The sequence below is a fragment of the Anguilla rostrata genome, chromosome 11 (assembly GCF_018555375.3).
Source record: "Anguilla rostrata isolate EN2019 chromosome 11, ASM1855537v3, whole genome shotgun sequence".
Lineage (NCBI taxonomy): Eukaryota > Metazoa > Chordata > Actinopteri > Anguilliformes > Anguillidae > Anguilla > Anguilla rostrata.
The window spans coordinates 6,389,856-6,416,048 of NC_057943.1; the positions used below are offsets into that span (position 1 = coordinate 6,389,856).

The 26,193-nt window shown below is 50.7% G+C and overlaps 1 protein-coding gene across 1 annotated transcript in view; it reads right to left on the reverse strand.

The window, feature by feature from the left end:
* LOC135235342 (agrin-like) overlaps positions 1 to 26,193 on the reverse strand; it is a 334,070-nt gene that overhangs the window by 45,061 nt on the left and 262,816 nt on the right. The window contains exons 10-19 of the mRNA XM_064300761.1: positions 20,858 to 21,079; positions 18,419 to 18,616; positions 17,392 to 17,592; positions 8,136 to 8,281; positions 7,789 to 7,894; positions 5,742 to 5,858; positions 4,006 to 4,170; positions 1,811 to 1,954; positions 1,189 to 1,313; positions 670 to 775 (exon numbers count right to left, since the gene is read on the reverse strand). Of these exons, the coding sequence (XP_064156831.1) occupies positions 670 to 775; positions 1,189 to 1,313; positions 1,811 to 1,954; positions 4,006 to 4,170; positions 5,742 to 5,858; positions 7,789 to 7,894; positions 8,136 to 8,281; positions 17,392 to 17,592; positions 18,419 to 18,616; positions 20,858 to 21,079 (1,530 nt within the window). The remainder of the gene's footprint in view (positions 1 to 669; positions 776 to 1,188; positions 1,314 to 1,810; positions 1,955 to 4,005; positions 4,171 to 5,741; positions 5,859 to 7,788; positions 7,895 to 8,135; positions 8,282 to 17,391; positions 17,593 to 18,418; positions 18,617 to 20,857; positions 21,080 to 26,193) is intronic.

The following is a 26,193-nucleotide window of genomic DNA, read 5'->3' on the forward strand; positions in this document are numbered from 1 at the left end:
GGGAGGAATCACGCACCGCAGAACCGAAGGAGACCGGGTGCATTTCACGTTCTACTTCCTTCCTGTTACCTTCGCGCCTGACTGAGGTGCATTTTGGGAGCCACTCTCTCAAAGCGGGCGGCAGTGTAGTATAATGGGCAAGGAGCTGGTCTTGTAACCTAAAGGTCACAGGCTTGATTCTTAGGTAAGACACTGCCGTTGTTAAAAAACAAAAAACAAACGTTGTGTAAGTTGCTGTGGATAAGAGCATCTGCTAAATGTGATGATGTGCATAATAACTGTTTCTCCATTACATTACATTTATTTGGCAGACGCTTTTATCCAAAGTGACGTACAAAAAGTGCATTTCATGGTCATCGACAACTACTAAATACAGGTTCAATAAGATGCAATACTTATTTTGTACAGCTATTTCTAGCCAAGAACGCAGTTTAGCTCACACAGGGAACACTAATCACACTCCATATAGTCCACACTTTGGCTATGCCAGACCATGGGCACGGATCCTCACCGTTCAGCTGGTATCACCCACACAACCCTCCCACCGGCCAATCGGGAGCAGGAAAGCTCCCCGATCCAGTCACGTGACCCACGTTGCGGCCCCGCGCGTACACACACCCGGCCCTCCAGGACCAGAATCGCCCCCCCCCCCCACCCCCCAGGACTAACCTGTGCACTGTCCCTGGTGCTTCACGCTGATGAGCTTGTCCTGGCGGCAGGCGATGGTCAGCAGCTGACACCTGTCCGCGTAGGTGACCCCGTCGGAGCCGCACACCTGCCCCCCAAAAAAAAACACAGCCCGTCAGTCGGTCACAGTCCACGCCACCGCGCGACTGCCCTTCGCGCCGGTTAGCGAACGCGCTAAAAAAACGCGGCGGGTCGGTTCTGCCTCACGAGCGTCGGTCGCTCCGCGCGTTCGTAGAGCGGCCCAGCAGGGCCCAGGGGCTCCAGCCGCACTTCACGAACCCGAACCCGCTCGCTTTTCCTGGGGGCTCGTTCGAAAACACGCATCGGTCTTCTCGTCAAAGCCGTGGGGTTTAATTCGAGCTCCCGGCAACGCAAATGTGTCAAATCCTGGCGGGCAGCTGAGTGGCTGGAAATAACCCTACGGGGGCCTCAGTACTTCAGAAATGGATTCACTGCACTGACAGGGGTGGGGGGGTGGGGGGGGGGAGTCCGCGGGCCCACCTTGGTCTTGTTCTCCTCTCCGCAGTCGGGGGAGGGGCATTCGCAGTGGGCGTGCCCGTTGGCCTCCACACAGGACGCCCCGAACTGGCACTCCATCTCCTCGCAGGACACCTTCGCCTCAGGACCTGGGGGGCACAGGGGGGTAAAAACCAGGTTTAAAGGGCATCTATCCGTCTTCAAGTGGGTCATGTCTCCCATTTTAATAAATAATAAACCTAGAACATCACGCAGGCATGAAAGCATTCCCTTAAGTAACAACTGTGTTTGAAACACGTTACACAAATGGACATAATCCAAGTAGCATCCCGGTCTGCATGCAGGACATGATCCATGATGTGTTTTGACTGCAGTTTTGATAAATATTAAAACATATGACATCACGTTGGCATAAAAGCGTTCTCTGAGTAAGAACTGCATTTTTGAAACACATTCATGCGAACGGGAACCGAATCCAAAGCGGCATCTTCTTCATTAGTCATGTTCCGATGAGCCCAGCTCTGAACTGCATTCTGGGATTGACGGAGGGTCGTGTGCCCGACGGCGGGCGAGGGGCCGTGCCCGTCAGGGGGGGGGCAGGTGGCGGAGCAGGTGGCGCGCGTCGGCGGCGGCGGCGGCGCCGTACCTCTGTCACAGCCGGCGGCACCCGTCGCCGAGCCGTCCGGGCACACGCTGCACTTCATGCCCTTCAGCCCCGCTTTGCAGGAGCACAGGCCCGACATCTGCTCACAGTCGTCCCGCACCGAGCCCGCCGGGTCACAGTTACACGCTGCCCAGAGGGGGGGGGGGAGAGGGGGAGAGGGGGAGGGGAGGGAGGGAGAGGGGGAGAGGGGGAGGGAGGAGGAGAGGGGGGAGGGAGAGGAGGAGAGGAAGGAGGGAGGAGGGGGAGGGGGAGAGGGGGGAGGGGGGAGAGGGAGGGAGAGGGGGAGAGGGGAGGGGAGGAGGGGAGGGGGAGGGGAGAGGGGGGAGGGGAGGGGAGAGGGGGGAGGGGGGAGGGATAGGGAGAGGAGGAGAGGGAAAGGAGGGAAAGGAGGGGGAGGGAGGAGGGGGGAGGGGGGAGAGGGGGAGAGGCGGAGGAGGGAAAGAGAGGGGGGAGAGGGGGAGGGAGGGAGAGGAGGAAAGGGAAAGGAGGGAAAGGGCGGGGGAGAGGGAGAGGGAGGAGGAGAGGGAGAGGGAGGGAGAGAGAGAGAGAGATAAATAAGGCAATAGGATAGGGGTCCAAAGGATAGCAGAACTGTACTATACTGTTGCTACATTTTGTACTTTTCTTAAGTATACTAATATATAAGTGTACACAGGGCATGTTTGCGTTTCATATTATATTAATAATAAATTATTTGTAAAGCAAGCTTTTCAAGCGGTCCGTTCAAAGTGTCTGACAAGGCCAACCGAAGTGCTTCGGGCAAACTTTAAAGTTTCAGGAAGGGCATCGCATAGTCACAGGGCAACAGATCACAGAGAAAGCTACAGCATCCTTTAAGCATGATTTGGGGGCACAAAGAACTCCTCCACAAACGACCTCAGAGAGACCTATGGGTGTATTTGCAGTGTACCGCAGCTATTTGTTGTAGCCACTCTTTACGCTGTAAATAACTGATCTGACAACACCGCCTTGGTTTTCCCGGCCAATAAGGCCTAACTCAACTGAACTGAGCTGGACTGAGCTGAACTGAGCTGAACTGAACCATACTGAGCTGAGAACTGAGAAAGAGGGGGATTGTGAGATGTTGGCTGGTGCAGGGTCATGTGCAGTTCCTTGATTTATTGCAGCGTCCTTGAATCTGCTGAAGATAAAACACGCACGGTAATGGCATTGCTCTTCCTACCCATTGTTGTCAGCTAACCGTAAACAGTAATCATAAAAGCTAACAGCACACGCACACGCACACCCACACACACACACACACACGTGCGCATGAAGGCACACTGTTACACAAATATTCATGTTCATGCACACATGCACACGCAATCACACGCACGCAAGCATGCCCATGCATACACACACACACACACATGCATGCACACACACGCACACACACACACACACACGCACACGCATACGCACACACACACACGCACACGCACACACTCTCTCTCTCTCTCTCACACACCAAGAAGTAGCAATCAGAGGCTGCCCTGAAAGTAGCCCTACAGTGATTGAGGCACCAGCATCTAAAACCGGGGTCAGGAGGAGTTCAACTTCAGGCCAGACAGCCCCAGGGGATTGTGGGAAAGGCAGCAGAAATGTACTAATTCAGAGGTCCTTAGAGAAATAGGGTGAAAAGAGGCTTTGAGGTTTTATATTTGATTTAGATCATTTTACTTGGTACTGATGTGTGATGGCTCTGTTCAACGAGCAGAGATTCTGAGAAAAAACCAAGTCAGCCATGCACATCCTGTTATCTTCTGAACAGACTTTCTAGATCTTTCTAAAGCTATAGGATACAGCTTTGCTGATGCATCAATACAGCATAGGTAAAAGATGCTGTTTTGAGATCTTTCCATTTATATCTTGCCATATGTAAAAGAACATAGAATCATTCCATATACAAAAAAGAACACAGGATCTTTCTATATACAAAAGAACACAGAATCTTGCTATATTCGAAAAAAGAACACAGAATCTTGCTAGATGCACAGAAAATTCCCCAGAGAATTTATGCAGATGCAGAACAGATCTTCATATATACACATATACACTGTAACACATAAACCAAAAAACAGTTAAGGGTGGCATCTCTGTGTAAAAAAGACAGGATGAGGCGACAGAAGAAAGGAGGGAGGAAAAGGAGGAAAAGGAGGGAGGGAGTGCGAACGTACGCGTGCAGCCGCTCATGTTCTCCGTGACGATGGCGCGGAAGTTCCAGAAGCCCGGCTCGCAGCGGTCGCACTTCCGCCCGCCCACGCCCGGCTTGCAGGAGCACTGCCCGCTGGCGGGGTCGCACGCGGCCCCGTACGAGCCGTACGGGTTGCACAGGCACGTGCCTGGGGGGGGGGAGACGGGGGTTACCATGGCAACCGCATCCCATAATATCCCACAGTACATTACATTACAGTACATTAATAAGTACACGTGTCATGGGATCTTTAATGACCACAGAGAGTCAGGACCTCGGTTTAACGTCTCATCCGAAAGACGGCATCTCCTACAGCACAGTGTCCCCGTCACGTTGGATCCATTTACAAAGTTGGACATAAACTGAAGCAATGCAGGTTAAGCTCAAGGGTTGCACAGGCACGTGCCTGAGGTTGTTATGACAACCGCATCCCATAATAACCAGACGGCCGCAGCGTCGTGCAGGGTCAGGTTTGTGATTTACATGCTTGACTGTGAGCTGTGTGTTCATACGGGAAAGCAAATCACAAATGTGCGAAATAAATCTGAAGCAGATCGTTGTTACCCAGGGACCCTGCCAGGAATCCCGGGTCCCATTAAAAGATATGACACAGAGCCCTTTAGAAAAATATACTGATGACACCGATAATATTCCACCCTATAAATTCAGGCTATTTTGGGCCCCGTCCAGGCTGGTGTCCCTGAATCATTACCATCTTTCTCCGTCTTAGCTGTGTTAGCCGATTCTATCTTCTTTGCCATTCATAGCCATTGTGCCAACCAACAATTAAGCATGCTAGCTCAATAGCGACTCTAACGGAGTATGAACAGCATAAGCTTCATTAGTTGCACGATGGCAACAGATACTTCCTCTTAGTAACTGTATAGCTTCAGTATATTTTTATTTTTGTAACTTGATTTTTTTTTTTTTAAACATCACTAGGCTAAATGCACTAGATTAAAGTTCAATTAAGGATAAAAGCTTGTGTCTGAAACAGTCAGATAATCCTTCACGCAGATTTATTAGCTTTAACACGTCAATACATCTCTCAACACGGTGCGTAGTGAGTTAAAGCTGGCTTGGAGACGAAGTTTGTGACGAATGCGCGGTACTTCCGAAACTCAATTTAGATAAACAATACCGGTGCTGAAACGTCGCCCGTTCCCGGCGGCGAAGCCGTATTTAAAAGGGACTCGGGTCTCTCTGACTGAAAGACCGTTATTTCACACAGACGTGGCGACGCGAGCGCCGCTATTTTCACTTTGGCGGCGAGCCCACTGATCTCTCCGCAAACAATGCGACGAATAAAAAAAAAAAAAAAAACGTTTTCGTTCGTCCAAATGCATCATAATAACACCGTCGCGTCTCGAACAGCTGAATTATGTTTGGACACAACGGCAATTTTTTTCATCTCTCTCTCTCTCTCTCTCTCTCTCTCTCTCTCTCCCTCCCTCTCTCTCAATTTCAATTCAATTTCAATTTAAGTTGCTTTATTGGCATGAAATACAGACATACTTATTGCCAAAGCATACATATATAATATGTAAAATAATAATAATATTAAAATAATAATGGTAAATGTAACAATATATACAAATAACAGCATTGACAGCGACAGAAGTAAATCAATAAATATGTACAGTGTTTCTCTCTCTCTCTCTCTCTCTCTCTCTTTGTGCGCTGTGCATTGTGACCGGCTGATTGGTCGGGGGTTCTCACCGGGGCATCCTGCCAGGCCCACTCCGAGGGCGGCGGTTAGGTTGTCACGGCAACAACCGTACACCGTCTGACTGCAATGCAGGGCCTGGGTCAGGCCAGGTGGGGGTGTGGCCGAAGCTGTTTGAGAGGGGGCGGGGGGGGGGCGGGAGGGTAATGGGCGGGGATCGGACGGAAAGGAGACAGATAAGGACAAACACAAAGATGGTACAGTTTCAATCTGATTATGAGAATCGGGTTTGGCATCGGGGTGAATCGCGAACACAAGTAAACAACACAAGAGTATGACGGGAAATTCTGAGGGACACAAAAGAAGAAATGGCTTCGGGAGGAGGTCTGTGGAACAGCTGTTAGCCGCTGAGATAATGGCGCTATTTAGAATTCCCAACAAAAAATGTCAACGCCTGGGACAGAAAAATAAAAAGAGATGCTTTTACCTTCCCTGAAAGGGAACGGTACAGTTTAAATTGGATTCGCGACAGCTGACACTGCAACAGCGAATCTTTTATTCTCAGTGTGTACAGGGACGTGTGTCTAATTTAGCAGACGTGTATGGATGTATGTATACACCCGTGGCCACAAACAGTGCGTGATTGAGTACGTGTGTCTGTGTGCGTGTGTGAGTGTGTGTCTGTGTTTGTGTGTGTGTGTGCGTGTGTGAGTGTGTGTCTGTGTTTGTGTGTGTGTGTGTTTGTGTGTAAGTGCATCTCCCTTCTCCAGGTCTCGCCATGCTAAAGACAGCTATGGCGTGAGCGCAGAATAAAAACGTTCGTTGTCAGAAACGCGCGGCGGCGGCGGGAGGAGGTAGAGAAACGAGGGGGAGAGTTAGCGCCGCGGCGCGGCGGGGCAGCCGTCTACGAGGCGAGGCGAGGGTGGGGGGCTGAGCCCAGTGAGCTCAGGGTTCGGGTACAGAGAGCAGAGCAGATCAGCCTTTAGGCGCCGGTCGTCAGTCGGGAGTTTTGCGAAGCGGCGGACGCCGGCGCCCGTGTGACTCACGGCGGAGACGCGAGCCGGAGCCAAAAACGCCGGGGGAGTCGACGTCTCCTCCCACGATGCACTGCAGCTCCGGAGACAGGTTTTTTTTTCTTTTTTCGCGCACAGTTCATTAAACGCGTACTTTCAGCAGCGGCTCCTCTTTGTGCCGAGGCCATTAGGAGAAAAACGCTTTTAACGGAACGTCCTCTCCCCTCTCCCTGTCTCCGGGCGCTTTCTCACACTGTCCCTCTCGGTGAATAAAGGAAGAAGAGCCGTTTGTGAAACCTACTGGGGGGAAGAGCAGGAGGCGCCGAGACTGTTTACTCCATCAGTGAGATTGTGTGCGTGTGCTAGTGTGTGCATTTCCCCCACGACCGTTGGGGAGTGTGCCTGCCATTTATGTGTTCTCCATCAATGAGAAAGTGCCCATAAAAACCGCGGGATCAATCTTGAACTGAACATTCAGGTTCGCTGCATGTAAAAAAAGGAAAAGGGCCAATGAGAAGTCCCCATTGATCTGATCTGCCAATGGCAGGATGAAGATGGATTGAGGGGCATTGATGGGATCTTTTCGGAGGGATTGATTGTGCATGGAGGAGAGCTGTTTCTGCTCCTGAGGGGAGGCGGGGGGGGGCAGGGGGGGCAGTGTCGAGGGGATAAATATGGGCAGATCTCTGGCTAGACAATGAGAGGATGTAAAGACAGTCCAGCAGTCCATGGCCCGATTGTGGAAAATGTCTACTGTCCTTGTGTTTGACCTACAGAATGTTTGTCTCCAATAAGCCCCTCATAACCTGGTATGGTGTGAGATCACAAATATGTGATTAGAATGTTCTGAACTGAACATTCTAATGCTGATGTCACAATCGCTTCTGTTAACTGAAAGCAGTGTTCTAGAACACTGCATTAGAATTTAGAGAAAAGAAACTTAGGAAGGCATTTTTATGCAAGTGCTCAGGTTTGTTTCCCAGTATAACAGCCTCCCTAACAGCAAGCTCAGGCTCAATGGGGCTTGCAGAAGAGCTGCTGTTCGAGGAGCAGGCATTACTGTGATCACACAGGGAAGAGCGCTCACCTGTGCAGGGCCCCTGGCTCTGGATCAGCAGGTGATCCTGCCTCTCGCACCTGGTCTTCTTCAGCTCGCACTCGCTGCTGTAGGTGCGCCCGTCCGAGCCGCAGACCTGGGGGGGGAGGGGGGGGAGTGGGGTGTGAGGTCACAGTGAGATTCGGCTGGACCCACGGTCTAACGCAGGACGGCGGGGGGAGAGGGAGCAGGGGTGTGAGGTCACAGTGAGATTCGGCTGGACCCGCGCTCCTACGCTGGATGGCGGGGGACGGGGAGGGGGGTGTGAGGTCACAGTGAGAGTGGCGGGGGATAGGGGGGGGGGCGGCGGTGGGGATGGGGGGGGGGGGCGGTCTCACCGGGCTCCGCGGGACGCTCTGGCAGGTGAAGTCGCACACGCAGCGGTCGTCCTCCGCGTCCTCGTCCCAGGACCCCCCGAACGTCCGGCAGCGGTCCGGCTCGCAGCCGCCCTCCGCCCCGGACCCAGAACCCCCGGAACCGCACTCTGGAGAGAGAGAGGGGGGGAGAGGGGATCCCAGAATATCAGCACCCAAAACACACCCTGCTTACACAGGCGCATCCAAGGCCTCAGCATAAGTACCCAGCACACATAAAAGCACCATAAAAACCTGGATACATAAACACTTACAGCCACGACCCTGAAACAGACACACACAATGCACATGCGCGCACACACACACACACACTGTCTGTGAAACAGACACACACAATGCACATGCACGCGCGCACACACACACACACACAAACACACACACACACACACACTGTCTGTGAAACAGACACACACACACACACACTGTCTGCGAAACAGACACACACACACACACACTGTCTGCGAAACAGACACACACAATGCACATGCGCACACACACACACTGTCTGTGAAACAGACACACACACACAGTCTGCGAAACAGACACACACACACAGTCTGTGAACACACCCCACTGGTAGAAAGTTTGTCACGCAAAAAAGACATACACAGATATACACTGAGCCACTGACAAGTTTAACGAGTTATTAAAAATATAACTGGCAGCAAACACTTGGGTCTGCCATATGTTCTAATGAGGTTTCTTTTTGAACACTCTTGGCATATGTTTATCAAAATATTTCCAAATGCCTGTCTTCCGAAACGTTCCCCACGCTCAGGCATCGACTACACAGGGTCCACGGCCCGGGAGAACGAGATAACGACCAAGGAGAATGGCAACGACCAGCTGACATGAGAGCATCTTCAAACCCCTCACCGGAGGGGGGGCATTTCAATTAAAGCACAAAAACGTCGGGAGATGTAAGCGCCCGCTTCCTCTTTAGCGGAAATCGATGTGACGGGTGGCCCCATGGACACTGATCTTCTGATACGAGGAATTATCCCGATCCCTAATTATACCACACTGTGGCACCCAATTATCATCACTGAAAAGCCAGACGAAGTTTCACCCAATGGCTCTCTATTGGTAACACACCAGGCTTAAACTCGGAAGAAGCAGTTAAGGACATTTTGTCTCGATAATTAAAAGAAGAATATTAACACATTTAGTTTTCACGCAGCATAGTTTTTGTATGGTTTATGGTTTTGAAAATTTCATTAAATAAAAAAGAATGCAATATTTATACAGCAGTAATGAGTCCAGTTTTTCTTTTTTAAATTATGCATGTGTTTATGTATTATTTTTTTTGAAGAAAAATAAAGACAAACTGATCAAATAACTCCTCAGGAATGCAAGTAGGTCAGAATGTAGTCTACCCCCATGATGCTGTGTGGAGGAATCAGCAGGGAAACACTCCCAGTTTTCCAACCCTTCTTTGCTTTGGCCGAAAAAAAAGTGCTTGCAAAAAAAGAAAAAAAAAAAAACTGGCAGAAATCTCTCATCAAAGCAATTAAGGGAAATGAAAACCAGACAGCCTTGAGCAGAGCCAAGATGGATGACGAGCAGAGCCAAGATGGATGGTGTGCCGCTACATCTTGCAATATATGGGTCCCCACAGGACTGCCCAATACAGAAATTGCTCACTGCACTTTAAATAATTGTACCACCCTCTGTGCGGCTGCTGCCAATGTAACAAGAGGGTGATATTCAACAAAATCATAATGATGATGATAATAATAATAATAATAATAATAATAACAATAATAACAAAAATTGCATTTACGAAGAAGTGAACACTACAACCAGATTCACGGAAGTCTCTGGTTTAAAGACACACGCCCAGGTTTGAAGCCAGAACTCACTGAACAGGACTCCTGCGTAAACATCATAGTACCAAAAAGAGCATAATTGGGGGGGGGGGGGTGGTCACAACTTAGGGGGACGCGCGAGGTGGAGGCGCGAGGGAGAGGTGCGGGCGGGTGCAGGTTCTCTCTTCTGCTGCCTGTTCTAAGGCGATGAGTCTGTGAGTCGCAGAAATTCGTATGGTAATTCATACGTCACGCAGCCACATAACTGGCCTAAATGAGCATGTCAGTAACGCACTGGGGGCACGCTATCCTGGAGTGCCAAAGTCAAGCTCCCCTCCATTAGTAGATTAAGCCCAGGGTGGCCATGCTAAGCTTGACCAGCTCACTGCTCCTGGGGCTGAGTGCTGAATGCCGACAGGACTGCCAATAAAGCTGAGTGTGAGTAATGGGCTGGACGGCCAGGTATTCCATTAGCACCACACAGAGAACGCTGGGGGTGCATCGAACAGCGGCTCCAACAAACAGGTACCACGGCTCCAACAAAAAAGGCACCACAACTCCCAAACAAAAAGGCATCACAGCTCCAACAAACAGGCACCACAACTCCCAAACAAAAAGGCATCACAGCTCCAACAAACAGGTACCACGGCTCCAACAAACAGGCATCACAACTCCCAAAAAAAGGCATCAAAGCTCCCAAAAAAGGCATCACAGCTCCAACAAAAAGGCACCACAACTCCCAAACAAAAAGGCACCACAGCTCCCAAACAAAAAGGCATCACAGCTCCCAAAAAAGGCATCACAGCTCTAACAAAAAGGTACCACAACTCCCAAACAAAAAGGCATCACAGCTCCCAAAAACAGGACTCACGCTAAACAAAAGGTACCACAACTCCCAAACAAAAAGGCATCACAGCTCCCAAAAAAGACATCACAGCTATAACAAAAAGGCACCACAGCTCCCAAACAAAAAGGCATCACAGCTCCCAAAAAAGGCATCACAGCTCCAACAAAAAGGCACCACAGCTCCCAAAAAAGGCATCACACCTCCCAAAAAAGGCATCACACCTCCCAAAAAAGGCATCACACCTCCCAAAAAAGGCATCACACCTCCCAAAAAAGGCATCACAGCTCCCAAAAAAGGCATCACACCTCCCAAAAAAGGCATTGCAGCTCTAACAAAAAGGTACCACAACTCCCAAACAAAAAGGCATCACAGCTCCCAAAAAAAGGCATCACAGCTCCAACAAAAAGACACTGCAGCTCCCAGAGAAACAGGCACCACACACTCCCGTCAGGCACACAAGTAAGTAATCTCTCTCCTTTTTATAAGGTGCTCAATTTGGGGGCTGCTGGGTGGTGCTATTGAGGCACCGTTTCAGTGTGTTTTCCCGGAAGGTTCCGGTGCTCCCTGCGGCAGGCAGCCCCTCGGTACAGGCGTATTACTGGCTGTGGACTCGCCCCAGGGAGGGAGGGGCTCAGTCGGCAGGGATGCCCGTGTCTCATCGTTCATCGGTGACCGATGGGGTGCTGTTCACAGAGCTCACGGCTTTATCGAGCCGCACACACCCACACACACACGGAGCGAGCTCTTCAGACTCAGAGTCTGCGGGAGCTCAACTTGTGCACTCTGGTGTGAAAAGCAGCGGCAGTAGCAGCAGCAGCTGGCAGCCCGAGTTTCTGAGGAGAGCTCGTGCCCTACGGCATTCCAAACAGGGAGGAGGGGTGGAAAAAAAAAAAAGTATAAAAAATGAAATAGAAATAAAAATGAAATCTTGGTGGCTGCTGGGGGGGGGGGGGAGTTCATTCTGTTTTGTTAAGGCACCCCGCTGGTGCAGGCTTGAGCCTCGCGGTCTCGGATCGAATCCGGACCGCACCAGCGCCGACTGGGGCCGGTAGCTCCACAGGGCGATGCGCAGTTGGAGACTGCATCGCCCTGGGTGAGGGAAGGTTCAGTCGGTTAGGGTATGCGTTTCATCTCTATCTAGCCCCCCCCCCCCTGCTGGCCGATCGGGGGCCTACAGACAGCATGTTAAAGCTGCATATGAAAGGTCCTCCTCTGACTCCACTCTATGCGAGTTTACCTGTAGTCTGCGGTGTGAAAAGAAGCAGCTGGCTGCACCACTTGTTGCGGAGGGGAACCGCGCTCGCCTACACTCTCTCGAATCGGCAGCGGGGCTCACGTGTGAACCCGCCCGTGGCTGCAGACAGTTGCGCATTTCTGACATACTCAACATACCCAACCCCAATTTGGGCCCTACATTTTTTGTTAAAAATGAAGCCTCTTTGATGGCACAAAGATTTCAGAATGTGTCCACTTTCATCCAAGGTTGAAAGGCGATATGCCCTGGAAAAAAAAACACCCGAGATTCAGACCGCATCCTCTGATGGAGCTCTTCTGACGGACACAGCCACGCAGCTTAATACCACCCAAAGGCCACCAATCGTTTTTTGGGCTTGCTGGCCACCTGAGCTCGCTTGTACTCGACAGGAACGCAACAGGTCTGCATCCTTACGCCAAACAACTCAAAACGAGGCGTAAAAACCGAACTAACGCAAATGATGTCTCGAGGGGGGATCCCAATTCGTTCCCCTGCTTTGAAGCCGCCGCCCCCGCACGTCACGGCTGAGCCTTCCGATTAGGGAATCCCGCGAACAACGTCTCCATCCGCCCCTTCCAGCGGCCGCTCCTCCCGGTTCTCGCTCCGGACGCGCGGGGAAAAGCACGCGGACCGTTTCTCATTATTACCGATGGAAATCCGGTCAGACGTAGGAAACGGCACACCCCTAACCCTAACCCCTGACCCCTGACCCCTGACCTTTATTCAGGTGTGCTGTTATTTTCACCCGGTGGATGAAGCGCCCTCCAGCCACTCTCAGAAACGATTTTTAAATCCTTTAAATTTCTTCCCATTTCAAGGCTACACCTCAGAGTCATTATTAAATTACACACTGACCAGAATGCTTACATCAGCGTCTCAGGGTCGTTATGTTCCAAAATACTCAGGTGAGGAAGAAGGGATGATCCATCTTCACAGTCTTACACCTTGCCTGGGTGCATTAGGGACACAAACTTTCTCCACTTCCTTATTTATTCCGGATATTTCTGGTTTATTATTTTTTTTCTCTCCGGCATTTCACAGATTTCCAATTTGTAGTTACTGTGCACTAACAGCATGTTTTTTTTTTTTGTAAAAAATGGAAAGTGCTTTGAGCGCCAAAGTCTGAAACCACTTTTGAAATAACCGACAGCGACGGGGAGCTAAAAATAGCGCGTGCCAACTGCCAAGCCTCGCACTTCGAAAAGAAAGATGACGGTGACAGCGAAGGGAAAATAAGAAAGGAATTAAGACAAATCGAGGAGGATGAAGGAAAGAAAGTAACGACCTTCGGACGGAGAATTTCGCGATCTGTGACGCACCCCAAAGAGAGAGCAGAGCGACCCTTCTCTGTCACCCCCGTGGCACGGAGGCAAACATGGCCGCCTGTGCGAAGCCACGGAATTCATCTGCATCGCACAGACACCAACACTCCCACGGTTCCTTTACAGTACATACAACCCCCCCCCCACCCCCACCCAACTTATTTTGCATTGCCCATTTTATGTGTACAGTTTGAACAATGCGTCCAAGGGGCCAGACAGCCCAGATAAACCACGCAAACACCAGATGGGACTGAGCATCGTGGAGAAGATGCGTGCAGAAAAAAAAACAAAAAAACAAAAAAACAAAAAAAAAAACAGGTTTGTCTGGGAGGCATGAAACCGTGATGGATGGCCCCAGCCTTCCAGATTCCAATTCGAACCCTTCCCACATCTCTCCCCTCAGCTGCCCCCCACCCCTCCACCCGATACCCCCCCCCCACCCCCTCCCCGGCACCGCCGGCCTGTTGATGTGATGTACGCACTGCATTACCGGAGCGTTCCATATTGATATTTATACGGGGAGAAATCCTATTTACTAAACGGGTATTCAATTAAAGAGGTCTCAGCTCCGGGTGATGCACGGCCCCCTCACCTGATGCTTTGTCAGTGTCTACAAAAGAAGCTGAGCCCAGGCCTAGCCAAGTGTGAAATTAAACAGGTGATAAATTTCCCCGTATGGCCACCGGACGGAACCATGTCATTTTTCATTACCACTAAATAAAAGAAAAAGGGGGGGGGGGGTTTGGCTGTTTCTCCGCGTGAGCAATGAATATGGATTTTAGATCTCGCATAAATAAATTAATAAACGCCAATGTATTACTCAACCGCCTGCTCGGAGGGATGCATTGCATAGACCTGTAGTTCAACTTTTTTTTAAAAAAAGAAAAAAAACAAGAATGTGTCACAACGACACAACTAGAAAAAGCTTTATCTGTTTAGAGGAATCCCTTTTTAATAATACAGTTATTTCGGTTGTGCTCAGCCAATTCCATCTTCCCGGGTCCCTGGCTGCTCCAAAGGGACACTGTGACGAAGGAGCTGTGGCAAGCGTGTTTTTTTTCTTTTTTTTTTTTCTTTTGCGCCAAAAAAGACCAAAGCCTTTGATCGAACGAGGGGGGGGAAAGGGACAGATTATATCTTGTGTACAACTCAGGCGACAGAACCGGGATTCACACGACAGGAGACACATTCTTTGACATCACTTCTGACAGGTGCTTATTTCTTGGAGGTAAAATCCAAAATCCTCAGCCCGTAATCCCAAAATTAAAGCCGCGTTTCAGGTGAGCCGAAACTGAACGAGTGTGTATCGCGGCGACGCACACTCTCAGAAGAAAAGGGTTCTTCGAATCGTCTCCACAGGGGAACCATATTAAGGTTCTTTCTGGAACCCTCCACGCATGGCGGGTATAAAAAAAGTTTGAAAGCTCTCACGTCGAACCGTTTTGCCTAACAAAGAGCCCTTGAAAGAGACAGGGTTCCCCCACGGACACGCGGAAGAGCCTTTTGGAACCTGTTTCTTGCGAGAGCGTAGGTTTCTGAAGAGCTCACGCCCAGCCGGCTCCCTCTGTTTTCGCGCTTTGCATTTCCTTTGTGATGAACGCTGGAGAGAAGCTTCTGGAAAAGCCCTCCACAGACAAGGATGACAGTAAAAAAAATAAAATAAAAAAAAAAGAATTCCCAGCAGAAACACTCTTTCAGAATCACGTCCACGTCCTTCAGCTTCCGTTCACAATGCTCGAACGCCCTTCCCCCGCACGGACGAGGCCAGCCTGCCTCCTGCAGATTAGCCTCGTCACTGCTGAAGCAGCGCGAGCCAGGTGCATTGTGGGAATCGTTTCTCCGGCCCCAGAGGAGCGGTTTCGAACTGACACCCGCCGCACCCCACCACCCCGCCTCACACCCCCCCCCCTCCCTGCCCCCCCACCCCCATTCCCCGGAGTCGTGAGATGCAGAGTATCATCAGGAGACGCGGAAGGAGAGAGAGGGGGAGCGGGAAATAAAACTACACGAAGACGTGGGACACAGAAAAATTAGATGATTAAAAGTACGACCGAATACATTCAGTAACACGTGTAGCTAAAGCGGTTGTTAGACCGTCCACTATGGAACAGAACCCAATTTGCTCGGGTAATTTGCTACGATTCCCCTGCACGGACGTAGTTTACTGTAGAAGGTTAAACAGCAGTGAGCGGCAATGCTATTTCAGTTCTCTGTATTATTTCAAATGCAGCAATACCCTAATGAGTCACACACACACACACACACACACACACACGCGGTAAGCTACGAGCTTGCTGTCTCACCGACAGCACAGAACTGATGCAGTTTAGGAGAGCAGCGGTACAGCATAAAGGGGCAGCTAGCATCCTTTAACGATTTCCTCGTGTGTAGCATAATTAACACCGCGCAGATCCAGAGCCACAAAAAGGCAGTTCGGCATCAACGGTGCCGATTGCGGTTTTATTTCCACAAATTGAGTTCATCAAAAAAATTTTTAGTGTCTGTCATCATTTCCATGTAAATACGTGCTCATGATATGTATACGGGCAGGTACAGCCACTTTACAATGTTAAGGGCCCCCCCTGTTCATTATACTGACCGCAAATGACACACGATTATTATATATACTCCCGTAACTATATTTTTAAAAGAAGGATGACTTCTTAAAAAGGCAATCAAACTGAAACCCGCCGCACTGAAACGGACTCCAGCTTCCACCCTCCTGAAGCGCAAATAAAAAGAGGCACCTGCCAAATCACGCGCCGCGCCAGGGGGGCGGTGCTGGGGCCAGAGCCAGGAGCCGCTTCTGGCGCGGAGACTAAGCCCGAAACGTGAGATATTTCAGAAAGTGTGACACAGAAGGGGACAAGAAAGCATTGTTTAAACATCTTGTATACATGTTATGATTTTATTTTTTTATTTTCCCTGTATTAATCATCTATACCCGCTTATTCTGGGCAGGGTCGCGGGGGGGGGGGGTGCTGGAGCCTATCCCAGCGTGCATTGGGCGAGTGGCAGAAATGCACCCTGGACAGGCCGCAAATCTATCGCAGGGCACCCACACCATTCACTCACCATTCACTGATTTGAAAATGGAAAAAAAATCTTGAGTTTTAGGTCTAAAGTCAATACTATTATTATTATTATTATTATTATTATTATTATATTGACCACGACCAGACTATTGGGGCTGTTCTAATTCCCCGATGCCGAGCCTGATCACTTCCTCCCACAGACAGGTGAAATCATCTCGCCGGGCTTGTCGCTGTAATTAAGTTCGGCGAAGGGCAGCTACGATCGCTTTTGCGAACGCGCGATAATGACAGTGGCGTTTCGCGGTGGAAATTCCCCGTCATATTCGCATTAGGCCCTCAGAGAGAGTGTTTACGCCGGCTAATTAAAAAGCGAGCGAGAGACGTGTAATCTGGGAGCCCGCGACACCTCGGATGACACATCGCACGTAATTAAGAGAGAGAGCTTTTTTTTCCCCCTTTCTGGCTTTTTTCGCAGCGCGCTCCGGAGAGTCGTTTACAGAGAAAGGGGGCTACAAACAAAACAGGAGCGCACAGTTCTCTAAACGACCCGAGGGAGAAGGAAGCGTGTCCTTGTAACTTCAGAGTGCGGCGGGGGGAGATGTCGCACCGCACCACGCACGCGGAGAGACGCAGCACAATGAAACAAGAGACAAACCCAAAGTAACAGCGGCAACACTTTACATTACATTACATTACATTACAGGGATTTAGCAGACGCTCTTATCCAGAGCAAACTTACACAACTTTTTACACAGCATTTACATTACATCCATTTATACAGCTGGATATATACTGAAGCAGTGCAGGTTAAGCACCTCACTCAAGGGTACAACGGCAGCGTCCTTACCCGGGAATCGAAAACCTGTGACCTTTAGGACGCAAGAGAAGTTCCTTCCCCGTTACACCACACTCCCCCCCCCCCCCTACGAATAATTAAGATGACATCGCCGTACCTTCGTCGCAGCCGCCGGCGCGGGCCACCTCGATCCTCTGCCCCAGGACGCAGGACGTGGCGCGGAGCTCGCAGGCGCTGTCGTAGGTGATGCCGTCGCTGCCACAGACGGGCGAGGAGGGCTCGCCCGGGCACTGCGGGCACTCGCACCCGCCCCGGACGCAGCGGGACCCCCAGGAGCACACCGCGCCCCCGCACAGCTCTGCAAGAGAGAGCGGGTCGAGGCGCGGTCAACGCCCGCACGAAATTCCCCCCCCTCCCCGCTGAAGATTCCAGCTTAAACCAGCCCAAGCTGGTCGTGGTTGGTTTCAGATGCGTTTTTTCAACACTTCTAGCTGATGGACCAGCCTTTAACCAGCTGACCAGCCTGTAGTCAGCTACTCCACCAGTTTGGCCTCAAGCTTACTCTACCAGCTTCACCCATTTTTGACCAGCTTTATCCAAAGCCACGTACAATAAGTGCATACCGAAGGTCATTGGAGCAACTACTAAGCGTAGGCCCGATAAGATACAAGTGCTCAGTTTGTAACAGTTATTCATAGCCATGAACACATTAAGTCCACGTCACACAGTAAACATTACTCTGACCTGTGCTACGCTAAGTCAAACTGGGAGGCATGACAAGCTACAACATAAAAGATAATGATACAAGTACATAAGTGAGGAGTACGGAACTGTAATGCCCTGACAGTATACAGATGTGGTGTGTAGCGTGTATGTGCATTAGTCATGTATCGTGATGTGTGTGCCTCTGCAGCGTTTTATTGGTGTGGTGTATGGGGTGGGCGGTGAGTATATGGTGTGGTGTGTAGTGTTTGTGTGGGTTGTTTGTGTGTGGGGTATGTAGCGTGTGTGTGTCGTGTGTGTGCTCTGGTGTAGTGTTGTGTGTGTGTGTGTGTGTGATGTGTGCTGTGTGGTCTTGTGTGATCGTGTTTGGTGTGTGTGTGTGCATGTGGATGTGTGTGTGTGTTGTGCTGTGTGATGTGTGTGTGTGTGTGCATGTGTATGTATGTGTGTGTGTTACTCACTGCACTCTCCCTGCGCTGCCACTCTCAGGTCCTGCTGTGTGGTGCACGCCCGCACGTGCAGCTCGCACTCGTTGCTGTAGGTGCTGCCGTCGGTGCCGCACACGGGCTGGTGGGAGGGCACGCACTCCGTGGGGCACACGCAGCGCCCCGTCTGCCCGTCGCAGATCGCCCCGAACGAGCAGTTCCGGCAGGGCTCCGCTATGGGGGGTGTGGGGGGGGGGGGGTGGAGAGGGCAGAGGGCACCGTTAAAACCCTTTTGATGGTAGGTTTTTTTTTGGACTGTATTTTCAAAATACTGAGTCAGTGTTCTAGAACTCCACTGCTTTCAGTCACCAGCAGTGATTGTGACATCAGCATCAGAATGCTCAGGACATTCTAATCAAACATCTGTGATGTCACACCACAAATGGTTAAACTGCAGTCCTTCACATTATGTCCCAATGGCTTCATTATTTTTTCGGGGCATAACAACGATCCCTCGCCGGAATACTAGCCTTTCGCTAACACGCAGCAACGGTCTATTCGCCCGACCAACCGACAGAGGGCTAGCCAAAATCGATACGCCCTCATAAGGGCCATTCACGCAGACGGCGCACGTCACCGACCGTTTCGCCGGTCCGTCCACAGCCCCGTTTACGATCCGTTCGGGCTCCTCCAACCGCTCGATCAACTGCCTTTTTTTTTAGTAACCAGGCCCCATTAATCTCCCGGCAAATATTGGAGCATGCTAATTTACAGAGGTGGAGGAACCATTAAAAAAAATAAATAAATAAAGAAATAAAATAAAAAATTCAATGCCTGCCAGAAGCGAGCGTGTGCTTCCAGCGACAACGGCCCCTCCAGCCCAGCTCAGCATCGGAGCCGCCGCCGCCGCCGCCGCCGCCGCCATCATATTCAATTAAGACGCGGGGCGATAAGGGCGGCGGATTTACTGCTAATGGAGACGCTCCCCCGCGCGTAAATCTCCCGCTCGCGGTATTAGCCTGTTTATTACGCGTTAATAAACGCCCCCCCCTGTTCACACGCTCGCGGGGAATCTGGGCTCCCGGCTCCCCGGAGGGAAATGGCGTCTTATTAAAAGTGCCAGCTGGAACCCGCGACGGGGGGCGGGGCAGGGCGGGGAGGGCGGGGAACGTTGTGACAAATCCACGGCGAGGCGTGGTGGGGCGGGGTGGGTGGAATGTCGTGACGAATCCAAGGCGAGCGGTAGGAGTTATAAATCACAACCGGACCGCGGCGAGCATCCTCCCTCCATCAGCGCCATCCCGTCCGGATAAACGCGCCTCTTTATCTCCCACGGCGACGGCGAGCGTCCTGCCCACGCCGGGTAATCGCTCGCCCGAGATAGCGCTCTCTGTCCAGCCCTCCCCGGCCGGGAGCGGGAGCTTCCTCCCCCACGTTTCGGGAACAGGAAGCGGAGACCCGCCCGTGTTGGGACACACGACGCGCGCACGCACACGCGTGGGAGAGACGCCGCGTTCCGGGGGAAGCTAACGGCTAACGCGACATCCGCGTTTGATCAGATTGTGTTCTTTTTTTCCCCCTCCGCACCTACGCTAGAAGTTTATGACTAACGCAGTTCTGATTGTTTACTCTGCTCTCCCTCTCTTTTCTGTCTGTTTCTCTCCGTCCGATTCATCCGCTTCAATTTTGCGCATTCCCCGCCTTGTCTGCGATGCTCGCTCGGTCTGTTCTGTGACCTACATTCCTCGCTAAGCGCAGTCGCTAGCATCATGGAGAGCGCTCTCTCTTAAATTACCTCCCCCCCCCCCTTCCCCATCTACCCCCGTCTCCATTTATATAAATAAATATGAATTGCCTTTCAGAGCAGGTGATACTCCCTCCAGCTCCGTTCTCCCCCTCCCTGTGCCGGTCCCAGCCAGCCAGCCAAGGTCACCCGCCATTCAAACATTATAAAAAATAATAATAATAATAATAATAATAATAATAATAATAATAAAAAGTGTCTCCCTCATATCACCGTAAGACAGCACCTGAGCTATAAAGATAACCGCTTTTTATGATCTGCCATTTTTTTTCCCTCTCTCTCTCTCTCTCTCCTTCCCCTTCCCCTCGGGGGAAGCAAATTAAATTCCGACCACACGCATGAACGCACGCTCGCACACACTCACATACACACACACACGCACACACACACACACACACACACACACACACTCGCGCGCGCACACGCACACGCTCACATGCACACGCACACACACACACACACGCGCACACACACGCACGCACACACACTGCTCAGGGACACTTCGACACGCCCAGGGCGGGGATCGAACCGGCAACCCTCCGACTGCCAGACAACCGCACTTACCTCCTGAGCTATGTCGCCCCATATGGGGTACTCGCTGTCTTATGTTTATAGACAGCCATAACAGGTGAAATTTACGCCTAAACACCACAGAAGGGCCTGGCACTCACCACAGGGGCCTCTGTGTTTGACCTGAATCTCCCTCTGCAGGGCACAGCCCAGGGTCCTCATCTCGCACCGGCTGCCGTAGGTGTGCCCGTCGGTGCCGCACACGGGGTCCTGGCCGGGCGGGCACGCGTCCGGGCACTCGCACGCCGCCTCCCCGTCCTTCACCACGCACTCCGCCCCGAACTCGCAGGTCTTCCTCAGGCAGGGGCTGGGGGTGAGAAGGTCTGCTCGGGGCAGGGCAGATAGACAGGCCCGTTAGGATGAGGGGGGGGGGGGGTTGTGGGGGGGAGGGGAGGGACCAGGTGGCAAGGGGGGGGGGGGAGCAGAGGCAGGTGTGGTCTTGGGAGGAGGAGGGGTGATTAGTAATTAGTTGGGGCAGATGGGAGCAGGTTGTCCAAGGAAGAATTCACCGTAGTTCTGTCGTTACTTGAATTAATCGTGCTTATTGTGGTTGCAATGTAACAAAAATATAGACCGATGTGCTTTTTTTCGTGAAAAAACACATACCTGGTATAAAAAAAAAAAAAACTAAAAAAAAAGAACTCTGCCGTGCTCAGCAAAACTGACCTGACACTGTTATAAAATTCCCATCAAGCACTTGACCATACATCTCTGACATCATAGACGGCTTTGCAATAAACAAGTAATCAGAGAGTCTGAATGGCCATATCGCATACATATTATTTTTAAAATTAAACGAAAGATTTTCGCACCTCCATCATCAAGGGCAATTTATCTAGTTCCTCAGAGAGTTATCTCGCGAATCAGAGCAGCACACATATCACGTTCGGAATGTTAGTATTATCGCCTGCAGACAGCTATTTTTAAATGTTTTTGGGTAAATTTTTCCTGAATGTCAGGTAGGGGATTCTGACCCTCTTCAATAAAAAGCTAGCTAGCAAGCTCACCCCCCCCCTCACCCACCCAAAAAAGAGCCTATTTTCATATCTGAGCTGTACATCTCAGTGCATTACTCCAAACCCCATCCCACCCCCCAACACACCCCCCCCTTAAAAAGAGCCTATTTTCATATCTGAGCTGTACATCTCAGTGCATTACTCCAAACCCCCCCCATCACACACCCCCCCCTTAAAAAGAGCCTATTTTCATATCTGAGCTGTACATCTCAGTGCATTACTCCAAACCCCACCCCACCCCCCAACACACCCCCCCCCCTTAAAAAGAGCCTATTTTCATATCTGAGCTGCATTACTCCAAACCCCACCCCACCCCCCATCCCCCTTACCTGTCTGCCATTATGCTGCACGCATCTAAGGATAATGTGATCCAGGCATGCATGTATTCATAGATCAGTGCCCCAGTGCACGCTGGGTAAGACACACTGGGGTAAAGAGAAGTGTTCCCGGTGTAAACAGGGTGATTAATCGATGCGCCGCCGCCCACCCTCCAGTTTAAATGCAGCCATTTACATCTAACAGAGGGGAAGAGCCCGCGCCAAGCTCTCCTCTCAGAGGGGAGAGGGAGAGGAAGATAAACACACACACACGCACACGCTTACACACACACGCACACACACACACAACACACACAACACACACAACAACACACACCACACGCACACACACGACCACACACACACGACACACACACACACACACACACACACACACACACAACACACACACACACACACACACACCGCACACAGCACACACACAACACACACACACACCCACACACACACACACACACACAGCACACACCACACACACACACCACACACAGACACACACACACACACACACACACACACACACACACACACACACACACACACACACACACACACACACACACACACACACACACACGCACACGCACACACGCACACAGACACACACATACACACAGAAGCGAGCGGGCTGCTTAATAATTCAGGCAGCCGAGCCCCCGCGCAGAGACAGATGTGAAATATGAGCATCAGGGGCTCCGGCAGCCGCCTCTTATTCTGGCGGCTCGGGCCAAACCTCGTTAAGCGGTGCGGATACCACGCGGGGGGTTCCTCGGGAGGGCTGCGTCCCCCCCCCCCCCTTGTTGCCGGGGTGAGGCGGGAAGTGGGTCAGGCGCCGAGCGAAGAGAAAACCCGGAACGATCCAAAAGAGACTTTTTTTTTTTTCCATCACGAAGGCTTTCCCCCCCGATCGCTCTGGCACGGATACAAACGCACAACGTCTCCCCGTTAAACAGGGCCGTTCGACGGACGAGGCCGTCGGGAGGGAACACCGACCCAAAATTATTCAGGTAAAAAAAAAAAGTCACTAATTGAATTCATCACCGCAAATGAAAACTGAGTTCTCAGTCGACCAGAATGGCCAAATAAAGATAAGATTCAAAAAGAAAGAAAAGACAAGATGTTAAAAAAAAAAAAAAATTTATACATTTAAAATTCTCATGCTAATGTTTAGCTTTAGCTTTTGTCTTAAACGTAGTGCAGCAGGGGCCAGGCAGTGCTGTCAGGCTAGAGGGACGAGGATAAAACAGACTCCCTGTGAGCTGAGGATCAGAACGCCGGCTGCCTGGCGGGGGGGCGAGGGAGGGGGGTGGGGGGGGCGCCATTACTGTAATTATTCTCAGATTAGACACTCAGGCTCGACACTCTAAGGCGACTAAGAGCCCGGCTTTCATCACGAGCGGTGGGACCGTGCGGTTAATATTACATAAACCTCCGCGGCCCGTCTTCAGATAAACTGCGTGCGCTACGCCGCGCTCGCGGTCCTCCGTCACGACCGCCATCTCTCAAACAAACCACCGCCACACAGCTCTCACCAACCTTTTCACCTCTTTACAAGAAAAAAATAAAATAAAAATTGGTGAAATTTATTTTGGATCGGGGGCAGAATGCTCTGGATTTATAGGTTCCATGGTTCAGCTCCACCTCACTGTCTGACCGGGTGGGGGGCGCGCGGAACTTCATCAGGTCTAAGGCATGACCATGGGTCTCAGAAATAAAGGTACAGTGGAGATGTGTTTTAGTTTTTTTGAGGAACACAATTCCCAAATGTACCCTGAAAAGTGCAATAATGTTCTTTTGGTACTAGAGAGTACCTTTTACAAGCCAAAATGGTCCAAATGAATTATTAAACCCACGACTAGGGGTAGAATTTTATGTACTTATAGGGTACCATCCCAGTGACAAACATTTTCGTGCCTTTTTCGCTGAGAGAGTACAATGTCATCTTAACATGCGATCTCCCCCCGTCCCCCCCTACCTCTAGAATAGGAGGGATTTTCCGTCCCCATTCCTAGTCTGAGGTTTCAGAAACTGGAGACAAAAGGCAATAGCTCATCTCAACCCTGCAGACTGCAAAATGAACTCTCCAACGTCCATCTGACCCACGGCCGGCCCCACCGATTGGCCGATTGTTCCTCCAAGGTTAGCGGTTGGGGGGGGGGGGGGGGTTCGCACCCGCCATTTCCCCTAACCGCTAACAGCACTGCGGAGCATTGATAAGCCAGCGCTAGCCTGGGGAGGATCGGGGGACAGAACGCTCCCCACGGGCACTTTGTCTCTCTCTCTCTCTCTCTCGCTCTCTCTCTCTCCTCTCTCTCTCTCTCTCTTCTCTGAATCCTGAGTGCTGAGCCGGGGGGGGTGGGGGGGGAAAGAGAAAGAGAGAGAAGACAGAGAGGGAGACAAGACAGATGAGAGTGAGAGAGAGACAAGGTTGACTACCAATTTATTAATTCATTCATTTTATTATTATTATTATTATTATTATTATTATTATTATTATTATTATTACTATTGATAATAATAATAATCATAATAACGATAATAAAATATTTTCTTATTTTGGTATTGTTATTATTATTACTATTATTATCATCGTCATAGTGCTTGTTTTTGTTGTCACTACAGTTACATATATCAATTGTTCAGTTCAATTTATATTCATGTTCTAATACATTTCTGCATTTCTATACTGTATGAAGGCTTTGCCAATATTTCCGAATGTATTTCATGCCAATAAAGCATTTTGAATTTGAGAGAGAGAGAGAGAAGGGAGAGGAGAGAGAGAGAGAGAGAGAGAGAACAGAGAAGAGAGAAAGACCCATCTTTGAGTAACTGGAGAGCAGCAGAATACGTGAGCAGCTGCAATGAGGGGGTGGGGGTGGGGGGGGGGCTGAACTTCAAAAAAAAAAACATTTTTAAAAACTTGTCAGAAAACAGACAAGGAGCGGGCCGAGTGTGACTGAAGGGGTCCTGGGGCACCGAGGCTCTCGTCTCTCTAATGAACGTCGCTACGGTTCAAATGGCGGGTGTAGATATTAATTTTTTCCCGGGGGGGGGGGGGGGACATATTTGAATTGGGGCTTAAATATGTAACGCGCGGAACTGTGCCTAATTTAACCGGGCCTCTTCAAAGAAGGCTTTCCCCTTGGCCTGTTCCCCCGACGACAGGCAGGCAGGCAGACAGGCAGGCAGGGCCAGGGCGGACTAGCTCGCCTGCAACAAGCTCGCGGGCGCTCGGGAAGGTTCAGCGACCCATTTCCCCGGGCCAGTCGCCTAAAAAGCAACTGCTGCCTCCGATAACGCCTCCGTCCCTCCCCTGCTTTGTTTCCGGGAAAAAAAAAAAAAGATGAAAGCATTCCAAAAAAAAAAAAAAAAAAAAACCCTTCTCTTCCTTCCGTTTCTCTCTTCCATTCCCTCCAGACATGAATTTCCCCTAGATTTATTAATTCAAAGAAGAAGAAGAAGAAGAAAGAGGAGGAGAAGCAGAAGAAGAAGAAGGAGGAGGCGAAGAAGAAGAGGAAGAAAAGAAGAAGAAGATGGGAAAAAATAAAATCAAGGTTCTTCGAGAAGCAGTCCTCCGTGCGTCTGCGATTACGGCTTCTCATAACTTCTGCCCTGGCTTTGGTAACCGAGACGGTTTGCATATTATTTCGGAAAAATGAAAGATTCTTCTAATCCGGCAGAGGCGCTTTGAAAGGACAGCCAGGCACCCCGAGGGCCCGTCTCCAGCCGTCTGGCCGCGACTACTTCACTGGCACCGTTGCTCTCCAGCTCCGGTTAGCGGGCGAAGATAGTTCTCCTCCACACTCGAGCGCACGCGCGCAGGAACGGGAAGCGTGCGGCTAACGCGTGCGCTAACGAGAGGACAGTAATGATGAGGCGCGCGTTCGCCGCAGGCAGCCGGAGGGGCACAGATTGCTGTGATCAGCTGCTGCGTCCTGTCAGAGAGCGTCTCGCTGCTTCAGTAGAGACAGAAACTGTGTGTGCATGTGTGTGTGTGTGTGTGTGTGAGAGAGAGAGAGGAAGAGAGAGAGACAGAAAAAATAAGAGATAATTCCTTCTGTTAACAATAACAAAAAAGGTGCC